The following is a 25,981-nucleotide window of genomic DNA, read 5'->3' on the forward strand; positions in this document are numbered from 1 at the left end:
CCATGCATAATATGCATAGATTTAATTGCATATATTATGCAATTAAAGTACAAGGCACTGTAGCGCAGCAAATTGAATTGATGTCACTGTTAATTAAAACATTACTAATTAACATTTGACTCTTTAGTTAAAACAACATACAGCAGGCCTATACTGAGGCCTGTGCAGAGTAAGTAATTGTGATGCATAAAAAAAATGCTTAGAGCTTATATTACTGTGGTTTTTTAATGGTTCGTTGTGTGCCCCTGAGTAACTTGAACTGTCATTTCTGTGGCACACGACTTTGTGTTGCCCTGCAATAGCGTGGGCATGTGGATAGATGCATATTATTTCCCGACAGACAGCAGGCAGCTGGTGTGCGTGCATGCGTGTGTGTGTATCTATTTGCGTGTGTACATATTTCGTTGTGGATGCACATTGCCGATGGCCAGCGATTGTACCGCCCATGGCTTTCCTAGTCCTCTGCCCCAAACTGGAGCCTGGTGTGAAATGTGATTTATCTGTTCCATGCTCCGGCCCTCCGCTCCGAACACAAAGCTGTTTATTGAGCTACCCACAACACTGCATTATTTGCTGAGCGCCGTTCCGACCCACTGACTTGTGCCGGAGTCATTAATGTGGCCCGGAGTATCCCGCCTGTGACTTCTCTGTTCCCCTCCCGTTCCTCTCTGTTCCGTACTGAAAATTCCAAGATAACTCACGTGTCATCAGATATATTCAGCGCTGTTGTGGAAGAAGAAGAATGCTAGTTGAAAACACGTATAGCAAGGAATTTCCGCATATAATACCGCTAAAGCCTTTTCCCTTTTGTGTTCCTGGCTTCTTCAGTGCCATTCTTACATTTTGTGCACTTCATATAGTACTAATAAATATTCTCTGATTTTGTGAACTTCCTGTCTGGTATTGTATTTTGGATTAGTAATGGTAGTAAATCTGGCTACCACGTGTGTTTCGGTGCGGTGTTTGTTGGTTGTAGTGGGAGAGAGAGGGAGTAGTAAATAATGACACATCAAGCTACAGCAGCACAGTGTAGAACTGTATGAGGTCAAACCATGTAGGCCTGTGGGATTGGGGTCCAGATGTGTGTGTGCTGCTTCGCAGGTGTTTATACATGCACACTTGGGTGTGTGTGTGTGTGTGTGTGTGTGTGTGTGTGTGTGTGTGTGTGTGTGTGTGTGTGTGCGTGCGTGTGGGTGCGCGTGCGTGTGCGTGTGCGTGTGCGTGTGTGTGTGTGTGCGTGTGTGTGTGTGTGCACGTGCGTGTTTAAGGGACAGCAGGGGTTACGTGGCGTATAAGAAAGGTCTAACTCTAATAGACCAGTGATTCTCAAATTGGGGTCCAGGGACCCTCAGGGACTTTACAGGTCTGTAACTGAGAGTGTGCAAAGGGAACCTTACGGGTCCATTTGGTTCCATTTGTACACTCAGAGTTGTGGGGATCTTTGAAATTAAAAGGTTTGAGAAACACTGTATTAGACGGCCACAATACATTGGGTGTATAATAAGATAGGCCTGATGCGAGGGGCTGGTCTTCATACTACTGATCCTGGAACACATAGTGCACATGGCGAGCACAACAGCACTGGCCCCACATTAATTTTATGCTGGGACAGAGCCAAAACCCACGTCCACTCAACCATTCCATTCTTTGAGCCTTTTACCCTTAAGACGTTAGAAAGAAATACCATTCAAAACGTGACTGAAGCTGGGTAAGGGTATACGTTGTGCACGGTGCACTACTTGTACATTTACCACCAGGGGGTTTGTGGCTGTGGAAGGTAGAGGGATTATCAGAGCAGTTGTGTCTGCACTGTTGAACAGGTTAGCAAATTAACAGGGAATTACTATGGGCTGCATTCCTTGTCCAGCACAGCCCAGTAATCCTGGAGACAAGGCAGGCAGGCTGGCAGGGCAGATGCCGGTGCAGTAGTGTGGGCCAGAAAGCGTATATCAGCAGGCAAGGTGGTGGAGAATAAGACGGAGAGTTTCTCCGAAGAATGTTTATTGGAGCGAGCGGGTTGGCAGGGGTGAATTGGTTCTGTTCCCAGTTCCAATTCTTGTACTTGTTATGGTTCAAAATGGCTCTTGTTTAGGTAGCAGTTATATAATGAAACAGGCCGACTCTGCTGTAAATGCCTGCCACGTTACATTATTGTGGAATTTTAGAAGTGATGGGTCTTGTCTTACTTACTGGTGAATGAATTGCGGGGAAACAATGGACTGGTTAAGGTAGAATAGATAGAATGTTAAAATGGAAACGGGTAGACAGATGTGCACATACTGTACAGACAGAGACAAGAGGAACTTGGGGATGGTTATAATAACTGTGTATTGGCTATTTCCAAGGATAATCAGTAGAACACTAAACACTATTTCCGGAGTTTAATTCCTACAGGAATCCAGCAGAGGATATATCTAAATATCAGTTTATGTTCTGGCTCACAAACAAAAATAATCAACATAGTGTAATATCTATATCAAATGTTGTAAAGCACAAAACACGTGGATATAAATAAACAGATGAGAATAAGGGTCCTAGGACTTGCAACGTAAAAAAGACTGTAAAAAGACTTATTTGCGATGTTCCTTTTAAGCAGGGTGCTTAACTGTACTTGTACTGTTCTACATTCTTTAATGTATTGACTATACTTGTAATGTTCTCCACTTTTGTCTTATAAAATACTCAATCAATCAATCCTCATGTGGTCACATGAATGAACTCAAATCAACCCTTGTGTTTGGCTTATAAAATAAAAAGCGACAAGGTGATTTTGATGTGATTATTTCATCATCAGTAAGTCCAAGTTAGCCTCATCATTAGCATTGATTCATAGTTTGACTCAGTAGGAGTAGTATCACATTTGTGTTGGGTTAAAGGAAGAAGCCACAGTCAAAGTTACTTAGGACCTTTTGTAATTGTATGAATAATATTTGAAATTAGTGCCCTATGGCCGTAACAAATAATAATGTATAGGTATGTGTTCCTCTTGATTGCTTTCCATTGTATTAGTCTTAACTTCCAGCATGCCGTAGTACGCCTAACCCTTCCAAAGCCACTCCTAGCCGGGGGTGAGAACATACCTCTCACTTAGGTGAAAACAGACACATAAGGTTAATGGCTAATGTTTTGTTTTCGGTGAATCCTACTCATCACGGGAGGCGTGTACATGGACTGCACACACGAGAATGCAGACACAGCCCTCCCAGCTCATGTCAGTCACCTCGTTAAGACTCTCAATTACCTTGTTATGCACAGAACCCACACAAAACAGTGTCTGCACACACGCTTTCTCATTCTCTGGGTTTCATGCGTTAGGCTGTTATGTACCAAGTGGTCAGGGAACAGAGAGTGGTGTTGTTGGAGGGTTCTTTTGTATTTGGCTTTTGTTTGGTATTTATTTAGTTCATTATGCATTTGTTTCAACCTAAGTATTAGGTAAATAGTTATTTTAATTGTGTCTGCATATATTAGTGCTGTTAAATTGTGTTTTGCATATCTTCTAAAATCATTGTGTGAGTGGCGTGGTGACCTTCACTGTGGAGGTGCTGCTATATGCTGAACTAGATCTTGTGTAGTCCTGCTTAGAAGCCCCCTCAGGGCCGGGCATGGGGGCCGGTCCGACCGGAACTACAGGAAACATGGACTTAAGTCCACTGTAGTCCAGGAGGAACTTAGACTTTCACTGTGATGATGTCAGCATTCCAAACTCAAAATCACAGAAACCCCCCCACACTCACAAAAGCCATTGCCACATCATGTTTGTTACAGTATGTCCTCTGTCCTGTTTGGGTTCAGATTCGGCAAAGTGCACCTTTAAACGACAAGCAATGCCAGTACAACGAGAGGACAAAGCATGCCATACATACAGTATATTCATATGGCCCACTGAATGGCATATGGGCATACGTAATTACGTAGGCAGTCAGAGGGGCAGACAGCTACTGTAGGGCACCAAAAGAAGCTAGAACAAACTAGCCTAACCCATCTAATATTAGTACAGATTTTGACTTTCTCCGCCACCATGTCACATGGCAAAGAGTGCCAGTAGGTCTTCCCCAAGTGCCGTTAGCTGCATACAAGTACAACCAAGTCAATTGAATTTACTGATGACTAATCTGATAAAAGCTGTGTTTACTTTGTGCTGGGCCGAACACTTTCATAAGAAATCTAGACTTAGCATCCTTTGAACTTTGAAGTGAAATCTGTCTGGGGGTCATAAGAAACTATATCAATGATAATAAACTGTATCAATCATTTATAACATGGTTGCAGAATTCAAGAGCTTTTACTAAAACCCCTTGTTTTTCAGCAAGTAAATAATATTACAACACAATAAAGTTATGCAAGTGTAACTAAATGGAATGGACCTGTAAGGGTCCATTTGGTTACATGTTTTGTATACTCAGATGTAAGTTAGCCTCTCTCTCACAATTTTACAGTGTAGTAAATTAAAAAGGAAAGTCATCGAATAAGTCAGCTTTTTTTTTTGCCTGCTTCTCCATCTTACTCAATCTGTACATTTCGACACACATGCTCACAGGCATATATAGATATACGTATATACGGTACCGTATATATATATATATATATAAAACAGCCGGCTAGGCTGACAGTGCAGTGTGAATCCTGCTGTACCAACATCCACACGGCACAGCCCTCCTCTATGTGTACTCAGCTTTAGATGAGGCCCGCGCAAACTCCTCCACCTAATTACGTACAAGAGCCGGGCCCAGCTTCTCAGTGCAGGCTGCAGCAGTCAGCCAGGTTAGCTAGGCGTATTCGGCCCGTCTCACTGTCTGTTGCCATTGGCATCGGTCGGCTTGGTTCAGCGTGTCTCCTCCCTCCGCTCTCGACTTGACCTGCAGAGAGCCGAGGCCCGTCAACCCAGCTTGACGCTTCTGCCGTTCATCTGTGTGGGCCCAGTAAACTTTAAGCTCTACCCTCTGGGCAACGTTGTTTAGTTTTAACACCCCCCCCCCTCCCCACTCCACACACACACACACACACACACACTGAGCTAAGGGTATTTTATTGCAAGTTACCACGGCAACCCTCTGCCCCGCTGGATAGAAGGGCTTGTGCAGCAATTCCAGGAAATGGGGTTACTTCCACACTCGGCGCGAACAACTTCCTGCCCTCTCCTGTATGGACGTGCGCCAGGCCTCGGGGACGCCCATTCGTGTGCTGTGTCTTTGTCAGTAGTTTCATAATTACTTCCCCCATCTCAATCCTCAGCCATTAGCTCAAAGCTTGCTCGCTCATGTCCCCCCACCACCCCGCCCCTCCCCTCCCCTCTCCTCTCCCCCTTCTATGTCCCTCTCTCTGACACAATTTGTCTCTCTGTCTCTCTCTCTCTCTCCCTCTGTCTCTTTCTCTCTCTCCCCCTGTAAGTCATTCTTTTTTTTTTATGCTCATGACATAGCCAGGTCTCCCGAGGGGGCTTGGCTGTGGTTTCAGTGACAAAGCACTGGCGAGTGCTGAGGGAGGAACCAGCCTCATGCCGGCTGCGGCACAATACAACCAGCAGTCCTCCCCAGTCTCCTCTGACTAGACACAAAACAAGCGTCTGATTGTCATCTGCTCTCTCTGCTCCGGGCCCTAATGGAGCCGGGATGGTTTCGCCTCTGAGGCCCATATGGATGCTTTCAATTCGACTTGAATAACTGTGCACTCTTCCGTGTGGAACTTGATTTGTAGAAGGCGGCAAGTCGCGTGACACTTTGTGTCGCAGAGGCATAAATTAGACTTTAGTGGCAGTGACCTGTTCCTGTCCCTTTATTGTTTGTGTGTGTGCGTGCGTGTGAGTGAGTGTGTGTGTGATTGAGAAATGTGTGGTCGCGAACGTGATGCTAACTAATTTCATGGACAGTATGAGAATTCCCTTTATCTTTGGGACAGTATTTTCCTTCCGTCATCCTGCCTGCTGACCGACTTCATTCACGCTAGGATCACATTTATTTCTGTATCAATTTGCAGTGTAATTAATGCTTTACAGATTTACCAGTGGCTAATCATTTATCATAGTCTATATATCTGCGTATAGGACTAGAATGCACATAGTTGGCAGAAAGAAAAAAGACATTAGACAAATATTGGCCAGTTGTGCCATTGTGATACTGGGATGTTGGGTCTGTATCTGCACAAACGGTCATGTTTTTGGTCTTGTGTTGCCATAAAACACATGGCATCTGTTATATTAGAGCAGGGAGATATGACTTTAAATCAATATCTTGATTATTACAAACTTTTGCCTCAATTGCGGTTAATGAACGATTGACATTTGTTTACAAGTTTTGTACAGCTACAGTAAGTATAATGTGGACTTTGTGCGTATTCGTTGATATACAGTATACCAGTAAGATTCCCTAATCGGGGCATTCCTAAGCCAATAATTTGACGACCAGCAGTGGTTCCCTATGCAGACACAAAGAGCTTGCTTTGTTCCCTATGGAGACACAAAGAGTCTCATTAAATTGTTGGCTTAGGAATGTGACAAAAGATATCCTTGAATTCAAGTCTCCATGTTGAGCAATCGATAGAAAGGTTCTTTGATATGGGTTTTGATATTATGTTTGCTAATTGCCCAGCCCTACCTGGAATGACCGGCTGGTACCACTCTATTCAACATGCATGGTGACCCCTACCGCTTTGCACGCCTCTTTCATCTGAGAAAGAGCATGAGCTAAATGCGTTAAAACGTAAGCCTCAGTGAAAATAACACTGAATGTTTATATGCACAAGTGAGTGTATTAGAACGGCCTCTTGGTCAGCCTATCATTTGCCCCTGGTGGAATTTCTGCTGAAAGGAAGGGTCAGGCTTACTAAAATAACCTGCCTGAATGCATTTCACAGATTGGTGCACAACAGGCCATGTAAACCTGAACCAAGTTGCACACAGTCCCACAGTTAATGACCGATGGATTGGAAACTTTTACAGAACTGTAAATAGTTCCATTGTCATGCTACTTGGTAGCGACATACTTAAACCCCTTAAAAAGACCTACACTTGGGCATAAACCACGTTCAATGACCTGTCAAACATTGCTGATTTAGAAGTTCCCAACATGCCGCACCGCGTTGTAGATCAGTTATTTACTCTTTTTTGGGCTTTTATGCCTTTATTAGATAGGACAGTAGACTGACAGGAACTGGGGAGAGAGATGGGGAGTGACATGCGGCAAAGGTCGTCCGGATCGGGAATCAAACCGGCGACGCCGTCAGGCATCAATGCCTATGTTGCAATGTCTATGTGGTATGCGCCTGGACCAGTAGGCCAGCGGCGTCCCGTTATTTATGCTTTTTGTACGACAAACCCGTATTGTGGGGAAAGCGTTTGCAGAAAAAAGCAGATCGACAAGCTCACACAACGCGTTCTCGTTGCGACGTGTTGTGAGCTTGTCGATTGGCTTGTCAAAAGCTTTCTCCACAATAACATAAAACTGAAATGACTCTAACTAGTATAGTGTCCGTGCTTTTGCATGCCCCTATTATGCCAGTGTTTCTCTAAATGGGGTCCGGGGACCCCCAGGGGTCCAGCTAAATGTGCTAACACATCGTCACGATCATTTTAATCACTTCATCCATTTACACGTTGACTATTCAAAAATACCAGATGTACAAGATCACAGTGAGACACTACGTGCCACATAAAATATATATATATACATAAATCACACAAATCTTCTCTTCTGGGGGTCCCTCCCTGGCACAAAACATTTTCAGATGGGGGTCCAATATCAATTTGGGGGTCGTTGACAATGATGAAAAGGTTTGAGAACCCCTGCCCTCACTGTGCAGACTCTGTCTGCTTCACATTAGCGTCTCCTCATAGCTTCACGCTCCCATCAGCAGGGATCACAGGCCGCTCTCCTCCCAGTCCCACCACACCACAGACACCGTAAATCTCTGCCTTTCTTCTCATGCACTCCTCCTCTTTCACTCTTTTTCATTTGCCTCCTTTTTCCCCCCTTTTTTAAACCATCTCTCCAATGCCTCGTCCAGAGAGCGCATATGAACAGGGGCGTCACACCAAATTCTGGGCCCTAGGTACAAGGATTCACTGCGGGCCCCCCATGAATGTTAACTATTGAAAAATAGCAGATATACAAGCTCACAGCGCGGCACCGAGTGCCGCGCTGCGAGCTTGTAGATCTGCTATTTTTGAAAAATCGTGAAAATGTGTGCCAAGAAACCTATGTTTTCATGTCAGTGATGCTCAAACCTTTTCATGTGAAGGACCCCCCATCTCAAAATATTTAGTTCCAGGGACCCCCCAGAAGCAAAATGTGAGTTACAAATGTTCACTTAAAAAATACATATATTCAAAGATTTGCGCACATTTTCACGACTTTTCAAAAATAGCAGATATACAAGCTCGCAGCGCGGCACTCGGTGCCGCGCTGTGAGCTTGTATATCTGCTATTTTTCAATAGCTAAAGTTACTAGGGCCCCTCCACCTTGGGCCCTGGTAACTCAGTCCCACTTTCCTACCCCTTGTGACGCCCCTGCATATGAAAACAGATGGGAGGAAGATGAGACAAAGGAGGGAGGAAAAGAAATTAGAAGTGGAACGAGGATTTTTGGCGCGGTGGTGGAGGTTATAATACCTCTCTCTCTCTCTCTCTGAGCATTAGATCAATTACCTGCCGTGTTTTTCTTGCTCTCTTGCCTTCAGCCCTGGGTCGGTTCAGTGTTGACTCTGTGCGGATGGAGTCTTATCATGGCTCTGATCCCTGGGAATTCCACACTGCCGCAGCTCATTGATAGGAGGTGTGAGAACCGCCATTAGACAGAGCCCATGGAATGTTAGCATATCGATAGGACGGCCAGCATTACAATGCAACCAGTCTGAAGTGTTTGGCTTTTTGGAGCTGTGTTCCCTATACGTGGCTGTGTGGGTCTGTGTGTCTGTCTGTGTGTCTGTGTGTGTGTATGTAGCCTGAACTTCCTAAACTTCGGCACGCTACTAGTCCCACAGTTTTGCCACCACACACTCGCGCCATATGTCAAATCGACCGGCTTACTCGGGAATCGTGGGCTAGTAACTTGCTAAGAGAAAGGTTCAATAGTTTAATTGATATTAATTTATTAGTGAATTAATTTTCCCCATTGACTTATAATGGGAATCGCAAAAACTCACATTCAATTATTTGTCTCTCGCAAACCATAGGGGCTAGAGTTTCAAGACTTGGAGAGGAGGTTCATAATGATTTCAAGGATTAAATAAAAAATAATTGTGTCATTTGGCCGCATGGTGGCGCCATAACACCCCACTTTACGTTTTGGCCTGTAACTCTTGAACCGTAGGTCGGAAAATTAAAAATATTTTTTCCCTGGATTCCTTGGGTCATGACGCATCTCCCCATATAGGCCACGCCCATTTGCGCCATGATAGATTTTCCGCCATCTTGAATTTTCTCCAAAACACACTTTTTGCTCCTTTTCCTACATATTTTCTTCAAATGTCACAAAAATTGGTACACATGATCCACACACACACACACACACACACACACACACACACACACACACACACACACACACACACACACACACAGCTCCACTTCACACGGGTGTGATTTTTTGTATTATACCAGGAGAGATTGTGTGCGTGCGTGCGTGCGTGCGTGCGTGCGTGCGTGTGTGTGTGCGTGCGTGTGTGTATGTGTTAATGTGTCAATTTCTTCTGTTGTAACTTGTTTGTTTACTTGCTGCTTGCTTGTATGTTGGCTCAGTTACTCTGCAAGAGCATGTTATTTGTCTCCCTGCCCTCTTAAAATCTAAATCTTGCTGGCTTGCAGTGCCTGGGAAGTGTCTGTGTGTGTGTGTGTGTGTGTGTGTGTGTGTGTGTGTGTGTGAGTGTGAGTGTGAGTGTGTGTGTGTGTGTGTGTGTGTGTGTGTGTGTGTGTGTGTGTGTGGTGGAAATGGTGTAATAAGGGGCAGTCCGTCCCAAATCCTGTGAGATCATTGTGCCTGGCTTTGTGACAGCATGTATGGAGAGCTCGTCTAACCAGTCAGGGGAAGCTTTTTTTGGTCTTCGCTCTCACTCGCTCATTCTCACACACACACACACACTCTCTCTCTCTCTCTCTCTCTCTCTCTCTCTCTCTCGTTCCCGCCTTAGGCTTGTTTCCCATTTAAACTCTCTCTTTTCTCCTCCCCTTCAACATTGTTTCTTTCTTTTTGTTGCTTTTGGTCACCTGTGTCTTGTATGTTGACTGAAGCTTTCACACCAACAACACACCTGTCCATCCATGCCCATGTATTCGTTAAATGAATCGGTGGGTCTCAATCCCTTTCGTGCCAAGAAAGGACCCCCAAATAGATATACATTTGGCCGCGGACCCCCCATCTAAAAATGTTTTTTTTCCCTGTGGACCCCCCAGAAGAGAAGATTCATGTAAAAACATTATTGAACATTTTCCAAACATTTGCAAAAATAGTAGAACGAAGTGACGTGCTATGAGCTTGTAGATCAACTATGAAGGCCCAACATGAATAGCAGTGGTTTAAGTAACTAAGTACATTTACTTAAGTACTGTTCTTAAGTACAATTTGGGGTATTTGTACTTTACTTGAGTATTTCCAATTTCCAAATTACTTCTACTCCACTACATCTCACATCCAAATATTGTACTTTTACTCCACTACATTTATTTGAAAACTTTAGTTACTAGTTACTTTGCAGATACAAATTATAAAATAAAACATACTTAAACCACTTTAGACCTATTTTCAAACATTTTGTATTTTACTTTTGGTACTTTAAGTACAAATACTTTTGTACTTTTATTTTTAAGTACATTTTGAATTCCGTACTTCAGAGTATTTCTACAATGCAGTATTGATACTTTTACTTAAGTAAATCATTTGAGTACTTTTTCCACCACTGTTGAATAGCCAACATATAAATGGATAAAGTGGTTAGGATGATTGTGATCATGCTATGTTAACTACTACTACGTAAACCCTGTTACCTGTACGTAATACAGCTTTCATAAATACGTTTCCATTTGAGATGGATAGGGCTGTCACAATTATTACATAATCGTCTAATTGCAATTATTTGAGATAATCACAATTATTTTACATAATCGTCATAATCGTTTCCATGTTGAGAAATGTTAGTTACAAACACTTTCAAAAAGTAGTGGAAATGGCAGATCTACAAGCTCACAACGCGTCGCATCGCGATGCGTTGTGAGCTTGTAGATCGGCTATTTCCACTATCAATGTTCTTTTTTAAGTATAAAGTTGTCAAATATGTCAGTAACTTCTTTCGTATATTTAAGTTATGCGTCATGATTGCCAAGTGCAAATTCAAAGCCTAAAAGCCAAAAAGGAATGTAATTGTCAACGACAAATACACAATTAAATCCTTAATCGCAATTATTTGAGTGACAATTAATCGTCATGTAAAATGTCCTAATCGTGACAGTCCTAGAGATGGACCCCTGAAGTGAAAGTGAAAGACCCTTCACTTACAGTACATGTCTAGTTGTCGACTACGGACATTCCTTTTCAGATGTGCTTCTGTCTGTTTCGGTCAATAGGGAAATCAATGGTACACAAATAGACCCAGACGTTTTTTCGCGGTCAGACATAATTGTGACGTAGTGAAACCGTGTGTGACATCAGTTTAAGCTTTAAAAGCTGTGTGTGTACGCATTGGGCATGTGTGCGCGGGTGTGTTGGGCTTAGGGATTTCACGCTGGTTTATGTGCTTGTATCTCCATGTCTAATGGCTTATGCCAGTTCGGCCCGACTCCAGGACAAGTCTTCCTTCTGTCTGTGTCCAGCAGAGTGGTTTAAGACCTGAAACCAACCCAAAGGCCCTGTGTCGTTGTTGGAGCTTCAGAGCCTGGTAGATCCTATAGGACAGGGTTCCCCAATATGCGGCCCGCGGGCCATTTGCGGCCCGCGGGGGGCTACTGTCTGGCCCACACCAACCCCAGTAATAATGGTGGTATAAGAGCAGCAACAACACTAATATATATCGTCGTTGACGGCTGGAAATCTCGTATCTCATATCGCAAATCATACAAGGCCGTCGCACAAAAGTAGTGAAAACAGCAGATCTACAAGCACACAACGCCTCGCGGTGCGAGGGTTGTGTGCTTGTAGATCGGCTGTTTTCACTAGTTTAAATAATTTTAAAAATGATAAATTCAAGACGAATGGTTTTGGACATGACAAGATTTTCACCTGACAACGACGATATCTGAACTGTCGCTGGGAGTAGCAGGAACGCCGCCGTCGCCCCCTGCAATGTTGTGGCCCTCGGCTTGGTACCCTAGACATGATTCGGCCCTTGGGGAAAACTAATTGGGGAACCCTGCTATAGGACAACTGAGTTTTACTGGGTGTGGATTCAGTGGTTCTCAAAGCAGGTGCCGGCGTGGCACCCTAGGGTGCCATGACGCAAGTCCAGGGGTGCAAGGGGTGCCTTCAGTTTATCCACTTAGCCCATCTAGAATTAGTAAAACTGATGTGAGTCGCACTGTTCTTTTTCAGCCTACAGTACACCAAGTCAAGTCAGAAATACGCTCTTTGAGCTTGTAGATCAGCAGTTCTTTGGTGAATGTTCCCCCCCACAATAGGAATGTGGGGGTTAAAGTGGTTAAATGAAAACGTTATTTACAGGGGTGACCTGTCACCTGAGACTAAAGAGTCTGAGAACCACAGGTGTAGAGCACTGGTCCCCAAACCTTTTGACTCGAGATCCTAAAGAAAAATTGTATGATTCCCCCGAGACCCAAACTACAATAGCCGATCTACAAGCTCACAACATGTTGTAGATCTACTATTTTCACTACTTTTTAGGTATACAAAAATCTATGGAATTTCTTAGATTTCTTTCCTCTTCTGAAGCGTTTTGATTTGGAGGATTTACCCATGACCCATAAAAATGGTCCCGCGACACAACATTGGGCCCAGACCCACTGTTTGGGAAACAGAGGTGTAGAGGTTAAGATCAGGTCCGTGGCAGTACAAACCCACGCAGACCAACTCAGAATGGTCTCACTTATTTTACTCATAAACCCTATATACTTACTGTAGTGTAGACTATACTGTTGTAGTCCCCCAGAGTTCTATACTAGGCCCCTTCCTTTTTTCCGTCACTTTAAGACTAAGTGTCTTCACTGAAAATAGCTCTTCATGCAAGCTCACAACGTGGCTGGATCATTCAGTGCGAAGCGCTGTGAGCTATTTTCCGCAGAATGTCATTCGCCCCCAGAATAGGAACGCTACAGGGTTCCTGTGGTTACCAGGTTTATGAATCATAAAAGCCTGCACGTGAAGCAGTGGTGGAAAAACTACTCAATAGTATCAATACTGCAATGTAGAACTACTCTGTTAGGGTGCCCTCACACCAAAGTACCCATGAGAGTGGAATCCGTGTTCCGCCAATGCATTTCAATGAGAGTGAAGCGGTTTCATGCCAGCAGAGGATTTCTTCAAAAAACGCTCCCATCTCATTGAAATGCATTGGCGGAACGCGGATTCCACTCTCATAGGTATTTTGGTGTGAGGGCACCCTTACAAGTAAAAGTACTTGAGTAAAAGTACAAAGGTATTGCCATCGAAGTGTACTCATTAGGCAGAATGTCCTATTTCAAGTTTTCAAATGTGTACACATCTTTTGCAAATAGCAGATGTACAAGCTCATTATGCGTCGCATCACAACGCATTGTGAGCTTCTAGATCGTCTATTTTCAAAATGGCCGAAATGTATATACCGGAAGGTTGAAGTGGTAAATGTATGTTTTGTAATAATAATCAATCTAAAAAGTAACTAGTAAATAAAGTTTTCAAATAAATGTAGTGGAGTAAAAGTACAATATTTGGATCCGAGATGTTAGTGGAGTAGAAGTAAAATAAATTGGAAATACTCAAGTAAAGTACAGATACCTCAAAATTGTTCTTAACTTGAGTAAATCTACTTTACACCACTAACGCAAAAGTATTGCTGGCAGAATGTGTATGTATAGCAGCTATATCAGTCGTGTTACTCAAGACTCGAGTACAAACGTGACCCATCCCCCGATCATAAAAGCATGTCATCCGATTATACAGCTGGCCCTGTCATATCGATGAGGACCCGTGACGTGACCTTAGATGACGCTAGGCTAGCATCTAACACAGGAAGGAAGCACACTTCTTCCTGTGGTGTGATGACTGTCTTGTGAACCCTGGGTATGGCTTTGCTTTGAAATCAGCTGACCTGACATTGCTCTAACAGGAAAAGGGCCCTCTGCACTACACAACTCTTTTCAGAGATAAGATCCTTAACACTGTCACAGTCGTGTCACATTTAAATGCTTATTAACCACTGAATTACAAAATATGTGGTAATAATGTGGAAATAGATGTAGTCAATCTTTATTTCGGTCCATTTAACCCATTTACTGTAGGCCTGAGGCCGATTCTAAAAACGCCTTCTAAAGCCTGATAAACTTCAAATATTATTCAAAAATGACAAAAACAAATATGCTACATACTTTACTGTACTGTACTGTACTGTACTGTACTGTTCTACCCAAAAATGTGTTCCCAGCCTGAGGCTTAAAAGCACAAAAAGGGGTTCCCATCCAATAGCAAATATACATATGCCTACACAGTTTAGTCCACTAATGTGATGTAAGCCATGATGTGACACAATTTGTAGATGTGATATTTTCTCAATTCGTTTATTCTCGTTAACAAGATTTTGAACGCTTTTTGACAATGCATAAATGACGTAGCCAAAAATAGCGAGACCAGGTTTAAGGTGCGGCGTGTGACGCAATGGGGTCAAAAGATGTGAAACAAAATCGGGCTGACTGCACTGCAGTGGCTCGTTCCAAACAAAAGGTTTCCTCTCTGCCTTATTACTCCTGTGACAAAACGGGAACTGGGAGCAGCAACACCCTTCTGCTTGGTATGTTGTGCCAGCATTGGTGTGCGTGAAGACCACTTGAGCCCCATGTCTCTGGTGGCCTCCGGACGGCACAATGGAGGATGTGTCTGGCCTTGAGTGTCTCACTGGCATGGAGATAGTCGGGCTTTGTTGTCTCTATCAAGGCTCACTTCTGTCTGCCTGCCTGCCTGCCTGCCTGCCTGTCCGGCTGCCCCCGTTGGCCACTGGCTGACTTCGGCCTGGCTTTCTGCACGGCCAGTTAGATTAGGTGGTTTTTAGCCCAACAGATGTTGTTGGCAGGGCCGGAGATGGAGAAAAGGAGAAGAAGGTTTGCAGTCCGTGCGTGCTCGGTGAGAGCCAAGTCGTCGGTTCTGCATTTTGTTATGAGTTTCAGAAACAGAGCCAAAAACCATTGCTTTGCTGTAGACGTTTGGAACAGTGGCAGCGCCAACACACAGCAGAACAATCAGTTAGGCCTGAAGTGTGGGTAAGCTTGGAATTCAGTGGAATGACGGAAAACACTGTGAATGCATCCTTCAGCCGTTCCGTGGGGGACGTTTATATAGTAAGTCGATTATAATTCAAGCATAGCTACTGTAGCTCTAAAAACCTTTATGTTGGCTATCAGCTTTAACCACTTAAACCCTCTCTGCAAGCTCACGGCACGCCGCGTTGCCGCTCTGCGGCTTGTAGATCGGCTATTTTCGTCCAAACGTTCAACCCCAGAATAGGGACACTTGGGTTTCATGTGGTTAATTTGGTCTCCCTCTCGGTTTTGTCCATGTTGTATCCTAACTCATTTCCTTGTCTTGCAGGGCTGCAGTGTGTCGACGATGTGAAGCCGTGCGTTAACAATGCTACGTGTCAGATCTTCAGCAACGGCACTGGATACTGCAGGTGAGGCAAAAGCTTTTCTTGAGTCTTTTTATTTTTTGGCAGAGAGATTTTTTGAAAGAAATACTGTATCAAGTACGTACATTATAAGTACCTTTTACCAATTATAGAGGGTTTAAGTAGTACCGGACATGCAGCAAATAAAAGGTGAATTGATCCCAGTGCATGACGGGAGGACGATATCACTGTAAATCAAATCCCCACAATCCGATTATCGTGAGTGTTTCCGATCACGATAAACGATAATATCGTGTATCGTCCCATCCCTATATGAGACCAGGGTAGCAGTTACTAAAGTCCATGGAACACAGTGCCGATTGCCCATTGATCGAAAACCAATACAGCAGTTCTACAGATTGACACCACAATAAGAAAATGGCGTCGGTTGATACTTCAAAGGCCAAGAGTTCTCTTTTTTTTTCATCAATCCCAGCCCGTCTGTGAGACATGAGGTTTTGCTCAGGCTCAGAAGAGGGAATAAAGGACTCCTCTGTCTGACAAAGTACACCAGTACTGGGAACGGTCCCAATAAACACACTTCCACCTCCAACATAGCTTTTTGTGGGACATGTCGGGAATTTCCTTACTTATGCTCTTGTTGCCAATAGAACCAACGGCTCTCTAAGGTGCTGTCGGTACCGCTGCGTGTGTGTGTGTGTGTGTGTGTTTGTGTGTGTGTGTGCGTGTGTGTGTGTGGTTGGGGAGGTCTGCGGTGACAAGGTTGGGGCGCTTGGTATTCATCAGCTGATAACGTATTCAATATCTAACAAATGAGCAAACTCAACCTCATGCTCATTTTGCTGACATACAGCTTGATCGAATCAAAACGTTTTGAGTCAGGCAACCCACCAGCCGTTACCGCAGATACTGTAGACATTTCAGTGGCCAACTGAAGTATGCGGTAATGTGTCAAAGCTATAACCCATTGACAAGTAGATACAGGTAGAAGGAAATGATGTATGTATATTCAGTGACAATAAAAAAAGAGTGCTGTACACAGTAACATCCTCAGTGGTAATTTAACTTGTCAGTGTCTACAAGTGGAACCAAATAGACCCTTAGGGCTGTGTAAACTCAGAGGTTTTCGATTTTGTAACACTTTAGGAGTCAAATCAACACTCGGGATTTGTACAGTGTAAGGTCGACGACGCAGTGACTTCATAATCCACGTCTGCCACTTTCTGACAGCTTGCCCTACTTTGTAATTATGTTCCAGCTATCTGTATAATTGTGTTGCCCCTCCCAAAGCGTGATCACCCAAATGCGAACGAACACACCATCCGTCCGCGGTTCATGAACCTATCATATTTCATTTAATGTGATGTGAAGCACACTGTGTGTCTGTTCCCAGAGTTTGTGTTTTTTTGGGTGGGAATTTCAACATTCTGCAAAACTCCGGCCGTTATTAAGAGGAAAAGGGAAAGGCGCATTCCTTAATCTGTGTTTCACATTCCTGCGTCTCGCTAATTGAAGGTCAGACAGAATGTTGTCTCGCAGGTGTAGGGAGGCTTTGTGTGTGTGTGTGTGTGTGTGTGTGTGTGTGTGTGTGTGTGTATGTTGCATTCATTAGAAACACCTACACCGACGGGGAGTGGAATAGTAATCCCGACCGAGTGGCTGATGTTATGCGTTGTCAACTGTTTTCATAAATGAGCTCCTAGATGTGGGAGTGAACTCAGTCCAAAACAACAGTCTTGAGATACACACACTCGCACACACACACATGTGCAAACAAACACATGCGCATGCCGCACTCATTTACGCACGCACGCACACACATACACACACACACACTTCAGTCTCTTGCATGCAACAGTTACTGTGTGCACATGTGCAGCGCACATGCAGGCGCATGCTTGATGCTTCAAATGGGATGCTCTTGTCAGCATCCCGCTTTGAAGCATTTGCCATGTGCCACATATATCATCTCTGTCGGGTGTCTGAATTCTGAAAATACTTTTCGGGATTCAAATTCAAAAGTAGCAAAACGTAGCAGTCAGATCTACAAGCTCAAAACGCGGCTTCGCGCCACATTTCGAGCTTGTGGATCCGCTACTTTTGCTACTTTTGTGTAGTATGATCAAGTAAGGCAGTGGTTCTCAAAGTGGACTCTATTATGGGGGTCTAAATTGACCCATACAAGTCTGTAACTCTGACAGTGTACAAATGGACGTGTTCATTTGGTTCCATTTGTACACTGTCAGAGTTAAGGTGGAGACCTTGACATTTGAAAGTTTGAGAAACACTGCTTTAGGGGGATCTGAATTGACCTTTACAAGTAACTCTGACAGTGTACAAATGGAACCAAATGTTTCCATTTGTACATTGTCAGAGTTAAGGGGAGACCTTGAAATTTGAAAGTTTGAGAAACACTGACGTAAGGCATAAACACAAAAAGTTAGAATATGGAGATGTTTCTGCCTGACAGCGACGATAATAAAGGTTGTCTTGAGTTAGGCTTTTTACTTGCTTTAAAGTGCAGGCGCAAAACAACAAACAGGTTATCCATGGCATAGTTCTAAGGTTGCTGCTGGTAAAAAAACGTTGGTCCCCTACGGTGACTGACCTTCCCCCCTCACCTGTCCATAATTATGCCCTCTCAGTAATCAAACCCAGCCTGTGAGAGGCGTGCCCTGGTGCCCAAATTAGCTAACATTTAAATTATCTAAACGAACAATCATACAAAATAATACGCCAAATCAGTCAAAATGGCTAATCATGATAATGATAATAATGATAGTATAGTGCCTCCATCCTACAGTACTCCTCCCGTTCAATACCTCCCACTGCCAGGCGCTGTGCCAGCCTGTAGTGTTGGAGTTGCCAGTGCAGGTCGCTCTCCCTGCCCGGCTTCGCTCCCTGGCCTGAACACAGCAGCCTGCTAGAGTCACTTTATTTAATACAATTGGTTTTTTAATTAACTGTGTTTCACATATGTTTTGAATGCATAAAAAAAAAAAAAAAAACATGTCAAGAGCTACTCTAAAGGTGCCTCCACAACGAAAATACTACAGGAGACTTGTTCAAACTGTTCACAGACTGCAAAGAACTGCAAAAAACTAAGCACATTGAATTTTCCAGCCGACTGTATGCCGACTGTAATTGCTGTACAGTTTTGCGCATGCACACTGTGTTGCCATATCGGCTTGTTACAAGCGACTTTGATCCTGTTTTCCTATAATGTTGCTAGTTGTGGGTTACTTTTGTTTGGGCATGTTTCTGAATTGTAGTTGCTTATTTGGCCTTGCTTTCAACATTCTTTTAGAAAATAGCTAATGTAATAGAGCTCAATAGGTGAAACTGGACGCTCCTTTAGGCTTTGTTTTCATAGACCTGGTCGCTTGTTTAACTCACAGAATCTGGCAACCGAGGAGCAGAAGCGGAGATGCTTCCTATCCGGGGATTTCTTCTCCTCACACCAAAACAACACACATCACTATTACTAGCGTTGCCTTGGAGTTGATTAGTATAGGAAATTGAGAGTTGAGATTGTGAATATGCTATTTAGTTAAAAAATATGCAACAGGAAAATGTCTCTGGCTTATTTAGGCTTGGTTTTGCTGCAGCAGTAGCAAACTAATGGTCCATTACAACTCGCTACAATTCACCGACGTCCAGGGGCGACTCTACAAAACTGAGCAAGTCCAGTCTTCCAGTTTTCCGTCGATAACGTTCCCGACCCGCTGCCGAAAACCTACCGATGAGCTCCCGTTCGGCAACAGACGCTTTCCGCCGCCGATTCGGCCACGAATCTGTTTGGTTAAAAGTGGCCTTTAAATACAGTAGTAAGAGACGATAGGCCTGTCTTATAGTGTCAGTGCAGACAGTGGAATCAGATGCCTTTTAGGGAGTACACAGAGTTTGCTACATTAATTATGGATTATAAAAACCTTTAGAGATACTGAAATTGCTTGATCGATATCGGCCTATTGCCCTTCCTGTTTCGGGAATTGCTATCGGCCTGAAAAAAAAAAAACTCCACATCAGATGACCTCTAAAATGAGTGATGATATCATTGATAAGGGCAACAGCAAAGGGGCGCCCTGAAGAAACAGAGAGAGGAGTCATTCATCCAGTCTTTTCATTTTAGACCAGTCAGCTGACAGAGCGCAGGCCTACTGTTAGACTGATTAACTGGCCCATTTGAATACCGTCTGCACTGCACACACTCTCTCTCTCACGCGCACGTACACTTATGCAGTATGCAGTGCACGCACGCACACACGCACACACACACACACACACACACACACACACACACACACACACACACACACACACACACACATGCCCTTATTCGGGCTGTGCCACTGCTGAAAAGGGCCATTGTGTGAAAATCCCATTATGTGTTTATTAGGCTTCCCAGCATATTAAAGGCGGCTGGTTGTAAGTAAACAGTCAGTGGCCTCTTGGCTGAGATCAGTCTAATTATGTCTCATGCAGCTGCCGAGGGGTCAGGCTTGAAATACTGTTATAATTATGATGTTTTTTTTAAAGAGATAGCTGGCTGCTAGTCTTGCATGGCCGGCTAATCGGCAAAATCTGTTGCACTATTACACGGTATGTGTCACCCGGTATGTCCATGTATTGTATCATTGTGTATGTCATTGTCACCCCTTGTTAATTTGACTGTTTACTGTTTTATGTAAAGTGCCTCTGTATCTGCAACGCTGCTAAAACAAGTTCCTTTTTGTTTTCCTTGTTTCTGAGTTCTGAATATATTGTCTCGGTTCGGGTGGAAAGCTCATAATATTTCCCAAACCTTTTTACTTTTCAGGATTCAAATTCAAAAGTAGCAGATCTACAAGCTCAAAAACGCGTCGCTTCCCGCCGTGTTTCGAGCCTGTGGATCTGCTACTTTTGATTCAAGTTAGATACTAATTTATGAAAGAAAAAAACACAAAAAGTTAGAATATGGAGATAAGAGGTTTCTGCCCGGAAGCAACGATATAGAGTAATGTCTCATTTTTATAGAACGGGTACACATTATTGTGTATCATTATTTTATGCTTTAACTATTGCCCGCGAGCTTGTAGATCTGCTATTTTTAAAAATCGTGAGAATTAGAATTTTGACCGGATTGTATAAGTGTCTTTTGTATCCTTCTCAGATTTTTTGAAAAACCTATGTTTCTATGTCAGCAATCTGGCTGGCCATCGTCAAAGAAAAGGTCCTTTTCACTTAACTGGAGCTCAGTTAGTCTGTTCTTGAGAGACTACTATGTCAGTGGTTCTCAAACCTTTTCATGTGAAGGACCCCCAAAATGATATGTATTTTGCCACGGACCCTCATCTCAAAATATTTAGTTCCAGGGACCACCCAGAAGCAAAATTTTAGTTACAAACATTAAAAAGTTAAAAATACATATATTCAAAGATTTGCACACATTGTCACGACTTTTTCAAAAATAGCAGATCTACAAGCTCGCAGCGCGGCACTCGGTGCCGCGCTGTGAGCTTGTATGTCTGCTATTTTTCACTGGTTAAAGCATTCGATAATTCTAGGCCTAAATGGGTTAATTTGTTATTGTCCTACTCCCCCCACTACCAGGCGCTGTCTGTGCCAGCTTGTAGTGTAGGAGTCGCTAGATTTGGTCCATCTCCCCGCCCGGCTTCGCTCCCCTGAACACCTGCCAAAACTGTGTTTGTTTGCACTGCGGTGGACCCTGTGGACAGGTGCTTCACCCCCGCACGCCACCCCAGACTCTCAATTATTATTATGTTATTTTGTGTCGCACACAGTCAACGACTAGCGAATGAAACTTGTGGCACAATAGACAGCATGCTCCTGTGTCATTATTGGTAACACAATGCAACAGTGTCAAGAGCAGCGCAGCCAGTCTCACACTGGAATGTGAAAGGAATTACAGCCCTTCCTCCTGAAAGCTGAACTTGACGTTCCTCGTCAATGTCACCGTGCTGCTGCTAAGAGCTCCTTATTTGGCCCAGAAAGCCTTACGGTGTCTCGTCGTCGTGTACATCAGGAAGGGAGTGATGCGACAGAGAGATAGAAAGAGGAGTGTGGGAGAGGTTGGATGGCAGGGAAGGGCAGGGCAGGGCACCGCAAAGCCGTCTAACCGGTGAGACTGCAAGCCATCAGCCGGGGGTGTGAGAGAGAGAGAGAGAGAGAGAGAGAGAGGTGTGTGTGTGTCACCTGTGAGTGTGCAACCATGTGTTAGTGACTGTCACTATCTGTTGTTGTGTTCCGTACTTGTGACTTCCAGTAGAGATGTACGGTACGGTCCAATACCATTTTCTCCTTCTCTCAATAATACCGATTCCGATACCCATTAACTTTCCTGTCGGTCGATACCCTCGCAGATCCATTTGGTTCCATTTGTACACTTATGACGGTTCTTGAACTTCAACAGTTTGAGAACCACTGATCTAGGAATAAATAACATTGACGTTAATAATTGTTAAAGTGCAGCTACAAGTTAGTAAGATAAGTATGTAAATAGTTTCCGTTTCTTTTTATTTATAGTGCAACATCACCCCAAGGGGTCTCTGGGCACTTCACAACAAGGCAAACAGCAAACACAGTAACAAAGAAAAGGGAACAAACATTAAAAAGTGCCAGCACACATGATCAAACAATTTCCATGTAGCACTACACAGCTGAAGATGTATAAGTCAGCAAAGAAATGAAAGGAAAAACAAAATAGGATCAAATAAAACAACACAATATAAAAGACACTGAGCAGGGTTAGGTCATACAAGTGAAGTTCAAATAGCACAGTAAGAGCATAAAACAGTCATCAACTGAAGCACCCAAACTATGACTGTAGATTAAATATCATCACGTCACGTGATAAATTGCGTGGTGTCGGAATGGCATATAGACTGGCATACTCGCCGATACCGATATACAGCACCAGTATTTTAGGCAGTATCGGCAGCTTTTTCCGATACCGGTATTGGTATCGGAACAACTCTAGTTAACAGACAGCAACACACATCATAGCTGATGGTGAATAATTTGTGATGAGGTAGTGTTTTTGTTTTCCCCTGGTGTTCTTTCGAAGAGGGTTTCCTGAGTGAGCAAAAGAGGACAGAATGTGCCACAGAGGCACGAAAATCCAGGTCCAGGCACTCAGGTGGACTCAGAAATAAAAGGCCTTTATTTGGGAAACGAGCTAGAACATTAAAAAACACCAACACGCTTCGGCAAACACCTTCTTCAGGGTTTCCTGAGTCCTGACACTACAAGATGGAGTCTGATGGAGTGACTTAGCACTTAGCAGTACTCTCTGCTATGCTGAGGCCAGATTCACACTGCCATTTAAAACCCTCCTCCTCTAGAACAAAATCCCTTTGTCTGATGCCTTGCTGGGTTATGGTGTTAACTGCTTAACTCTCTGTCTGTCTGTCTGTCTGTCTGTCTGTCTGTCTGTCTGTCTGTCTGTCTCCCTATCTCTCTCTCTCTCTCTCTCTCTCTCTCTCTCTCTATCTATCTCTCTCTCTCTCTATCTTTACTTTCCAGAGGGTAAAGTGAGAGAGACAGTTAAGAGTGTATTGTAGGCCCAGTGCCTGTTTGATCTGACAGGTAGAATTTGCCCGCAGGGCAAAGACGGAGGAAGGAGAGAGAGAGAGAGAGAGAGAGAGAGAGCTAAAAGAAAAGAGGATGTCTCTTTTCAGGTAACCGGAGAGGGAGTATCTCGCTGCACAACTCCTTACTAATGATGAGAGAGGAGTGAAGGGGGGTGGGGTGGTGGTGGTGCGGGGGAAGGGTCGGGTCGTGGCGTTAGAGCAAGTTGAGGAGTGGAGAAAGGAGAAAAAAAAAGAAGAAGAAATGACCCCGTCTCTCTCTACCCCGTCCTTCATCAAACTGTCACTCACCTCTCCGTCCCTCCCTCCCAGACCACTGCTCCAGGGGTCTCTGGACCACACCTCACCTGGCTCCTTAATCCCTTTCCTCCCCTCTCTCTCTCTCTCTCAATTTATCCCTCTGTTGTCTGTTATCTCTGCCTTTCCTGTTTAACCTCTGACCTGCTGGCTAGCCTGTGGCCGGTACTGCCCTGCCCTATACCTGCTAGTTTGGCTTTCATTGCCCCCTATTGTCATCGTCAGTGGTCCTTGTAGTTTCTGCGTTTATCTATTCTGCATCTAGCTTGAGGCAAGAGACCCAAATTCAGAGTGAACATTTTTAACTCAAATCTTTGCTTCTGGGGGTCCCTGGAACAAATTATTTTGAGATGGGGGTCCACGGCCAAATACATATCATTTTGGGGGTCCTAGCATGACAACGTTAGAGAACCACTGATATAGCAACTTGCGTTTTTCAGAAAATTGTTAGGATTTAGAAGACATTTGTAGAATCGGCCTATATCAGTGGTCAAGGACCGCCAAAATGATATGTATTTGACCCCCAGAAGCAAATATTTGAGTTAAAAATGTTGATTCTGAATTTGCGTCTTTCCTCATGCAAGATGCAGAATAGATACTTTCTATGCCTGTGGTGTCTTGTCTTGCTTCCATATGCACGCATAATCTAGCCTGATTGTGTCTGATGTGTTTGTCATGTTTGTCTCGCATTTGATCCATATCTGTTTGCCTGGCTTCATCCCTTTACCTGTTCTTCTGCCAAGCTCACCTCCTGTCTGCCTGGCCTGGCTTCCTGCCTTTTTATGCATGAGCATGTCTATCTATGCCTTTGTTTTTTCTTTCCATGAGCTTTATTCTCCCCCTCCCCTAGTCAGTCTGGCGGTCTGCCTGCTTTACCTGCCTGACTGACTGACGTTCTTTCTACCTGTTAATCTCTCTCTCTGTTTTGTGTCTCTCCTTCCGTCGGCGTCTGTCGTTCAGCCTGAGACATCTTTCATCTCCTCGTTACCCTGCAGAAAATAAAAGCCATGATGTTATTTCCTCTCCACATCTCCTGTCCAAGTCTCATGTCCTCGGGTCACAGCGGGGGGAAGTAGAACATAGCAGGCTGCTAGTTGAGGCAGTGGTGTAAAGTAACTAAGTGCTGTAGTTAAGAATTGTCTTTTGGTATTTTTACTTTACTGGGTTGCGGATCCATTTCTGTCGCGAGTGAATATCCCTTTATATTTTGTTTCCTGAAAATGTTGTCATTAATTGTTGTTGTTTTAAAAGGTTTTCTAAAGATTTGCGCAGACAAATCGAAACAAACAAAAACTATCTCATGAATGAAATAAAAAGAATCCAAGAAATTCCCTAGAAAACAAATAGCAGATCTGCAAGCTCGCAACGGGCGCGAAGGGGCGAGTTGTGAGTGACGTGTAGATTTGCTATTTTCACTTGCTGGGTCCCGTTCAAACACATAATTTCACTATTGGGTCTTGAGCTAAAACGTTTAGGAGCCAATGACTAGAGCTGTGCTTCAGGCCCCCTCGCTCTGTTCCACACCCATACACTTTCATCTCATGTGCACACGTGTGCGCGCGCGCACACACACACACACACACACACACACACACACACACACACACACACACACACACACACACACGTTAACACTCAGATAATGAGTCGACTAAGCACATAAACTCAAACCAAAGTCAACAGACCCTGGCTTAAGAGTATGAGATTGGAAACCAAGGCAGTGATTTCTCCCTCCATGGTCTCCAAAGTGCTTAACATCATCTCCTCTCTGCCCCAGCCCAGCAGGATGTGATGAGACTGAAAGAGAGAGAGAGAGAGAGAGAGAGAGAGAATGTGTGTGTGTGTGTGTGTGTGTGTGTGTGTGTGTGTGTGTGTGTGTGTGTGTGTGTGTGTGTGTGTGTGTGTGTGTGTGTGTGTGTGTGTGTGTGTGTGTGTGTGTGTGTGTGTGCTCGTGCGTGCACGCACGCACACAACGTGTGACTGAACCATAATGATATGAGTGTTTGTTTGTGTGTGATTGTGTGCCTGGGGCCTGAATTTCGGCGGGATTGCAGGAATTGCACGTACCCCCCCCCCTCTCTGCAATGAGCCCCAAGGCTGTAGCCCTAGCTGTAGCCTGCTCTCGCTGGGAGATAACTTTCACACAGTTGGTGCAGCGGGCTGCAGGTTTCAATGTGAACTTGTTGAAAGTGTTGGAGAAAATGGCCGGCTGAAAAGTAAATCGACATCTAAACTAAAGGGGGAACCTTTCTGGAAAACCACGGGACCCCAAAAGTGTTGACAAACGACAGGACCAGCAGTGTCAATAATGACTTTGTTTAAACCCTGGTTCCTGAGTCCCGAT

The 25,981-nt window shown here is 44.0% G+C and overlaps 1 protein-coding gene across 2 annotated transcripts in view; it reads left to right on the plus strand.

The window, feature by feature from the left end:
• The window catches only part of notch2 (notch receptor 2), a 94,551-nt gene that overhangs the window by 2,347 nt on the left and 66,223 nt on the right, over positions 1-25,981 (plus strand). For both annotated transcript variants that reach the window (XM_080736468.1, XM_080736469.1), the window contains exon 2: positions 15,715-15,796. In XM_080736468.1, coding sequence (XP_080592594.1) covers positions 15,715-15,796 — 82 coding nt within the window. The remainder of the gene's footprint in view (positions 1-15,714; positions 15,797-25,981) is intronic.

Source organism: Nannobrachium achirus, assembly GCF_963921795.1.
Source record: "Nannobrachium achirus genome assembly, chromosome: 1".
In the NCBI taxonomy this organism is placed as follows: domain Eukaryota; kingdom Metazoa; phylum Chordata; class Actinopteri; order Myctophiformes; family Myctophidae; genus Nannobrachium; species Nannobrachium achirus.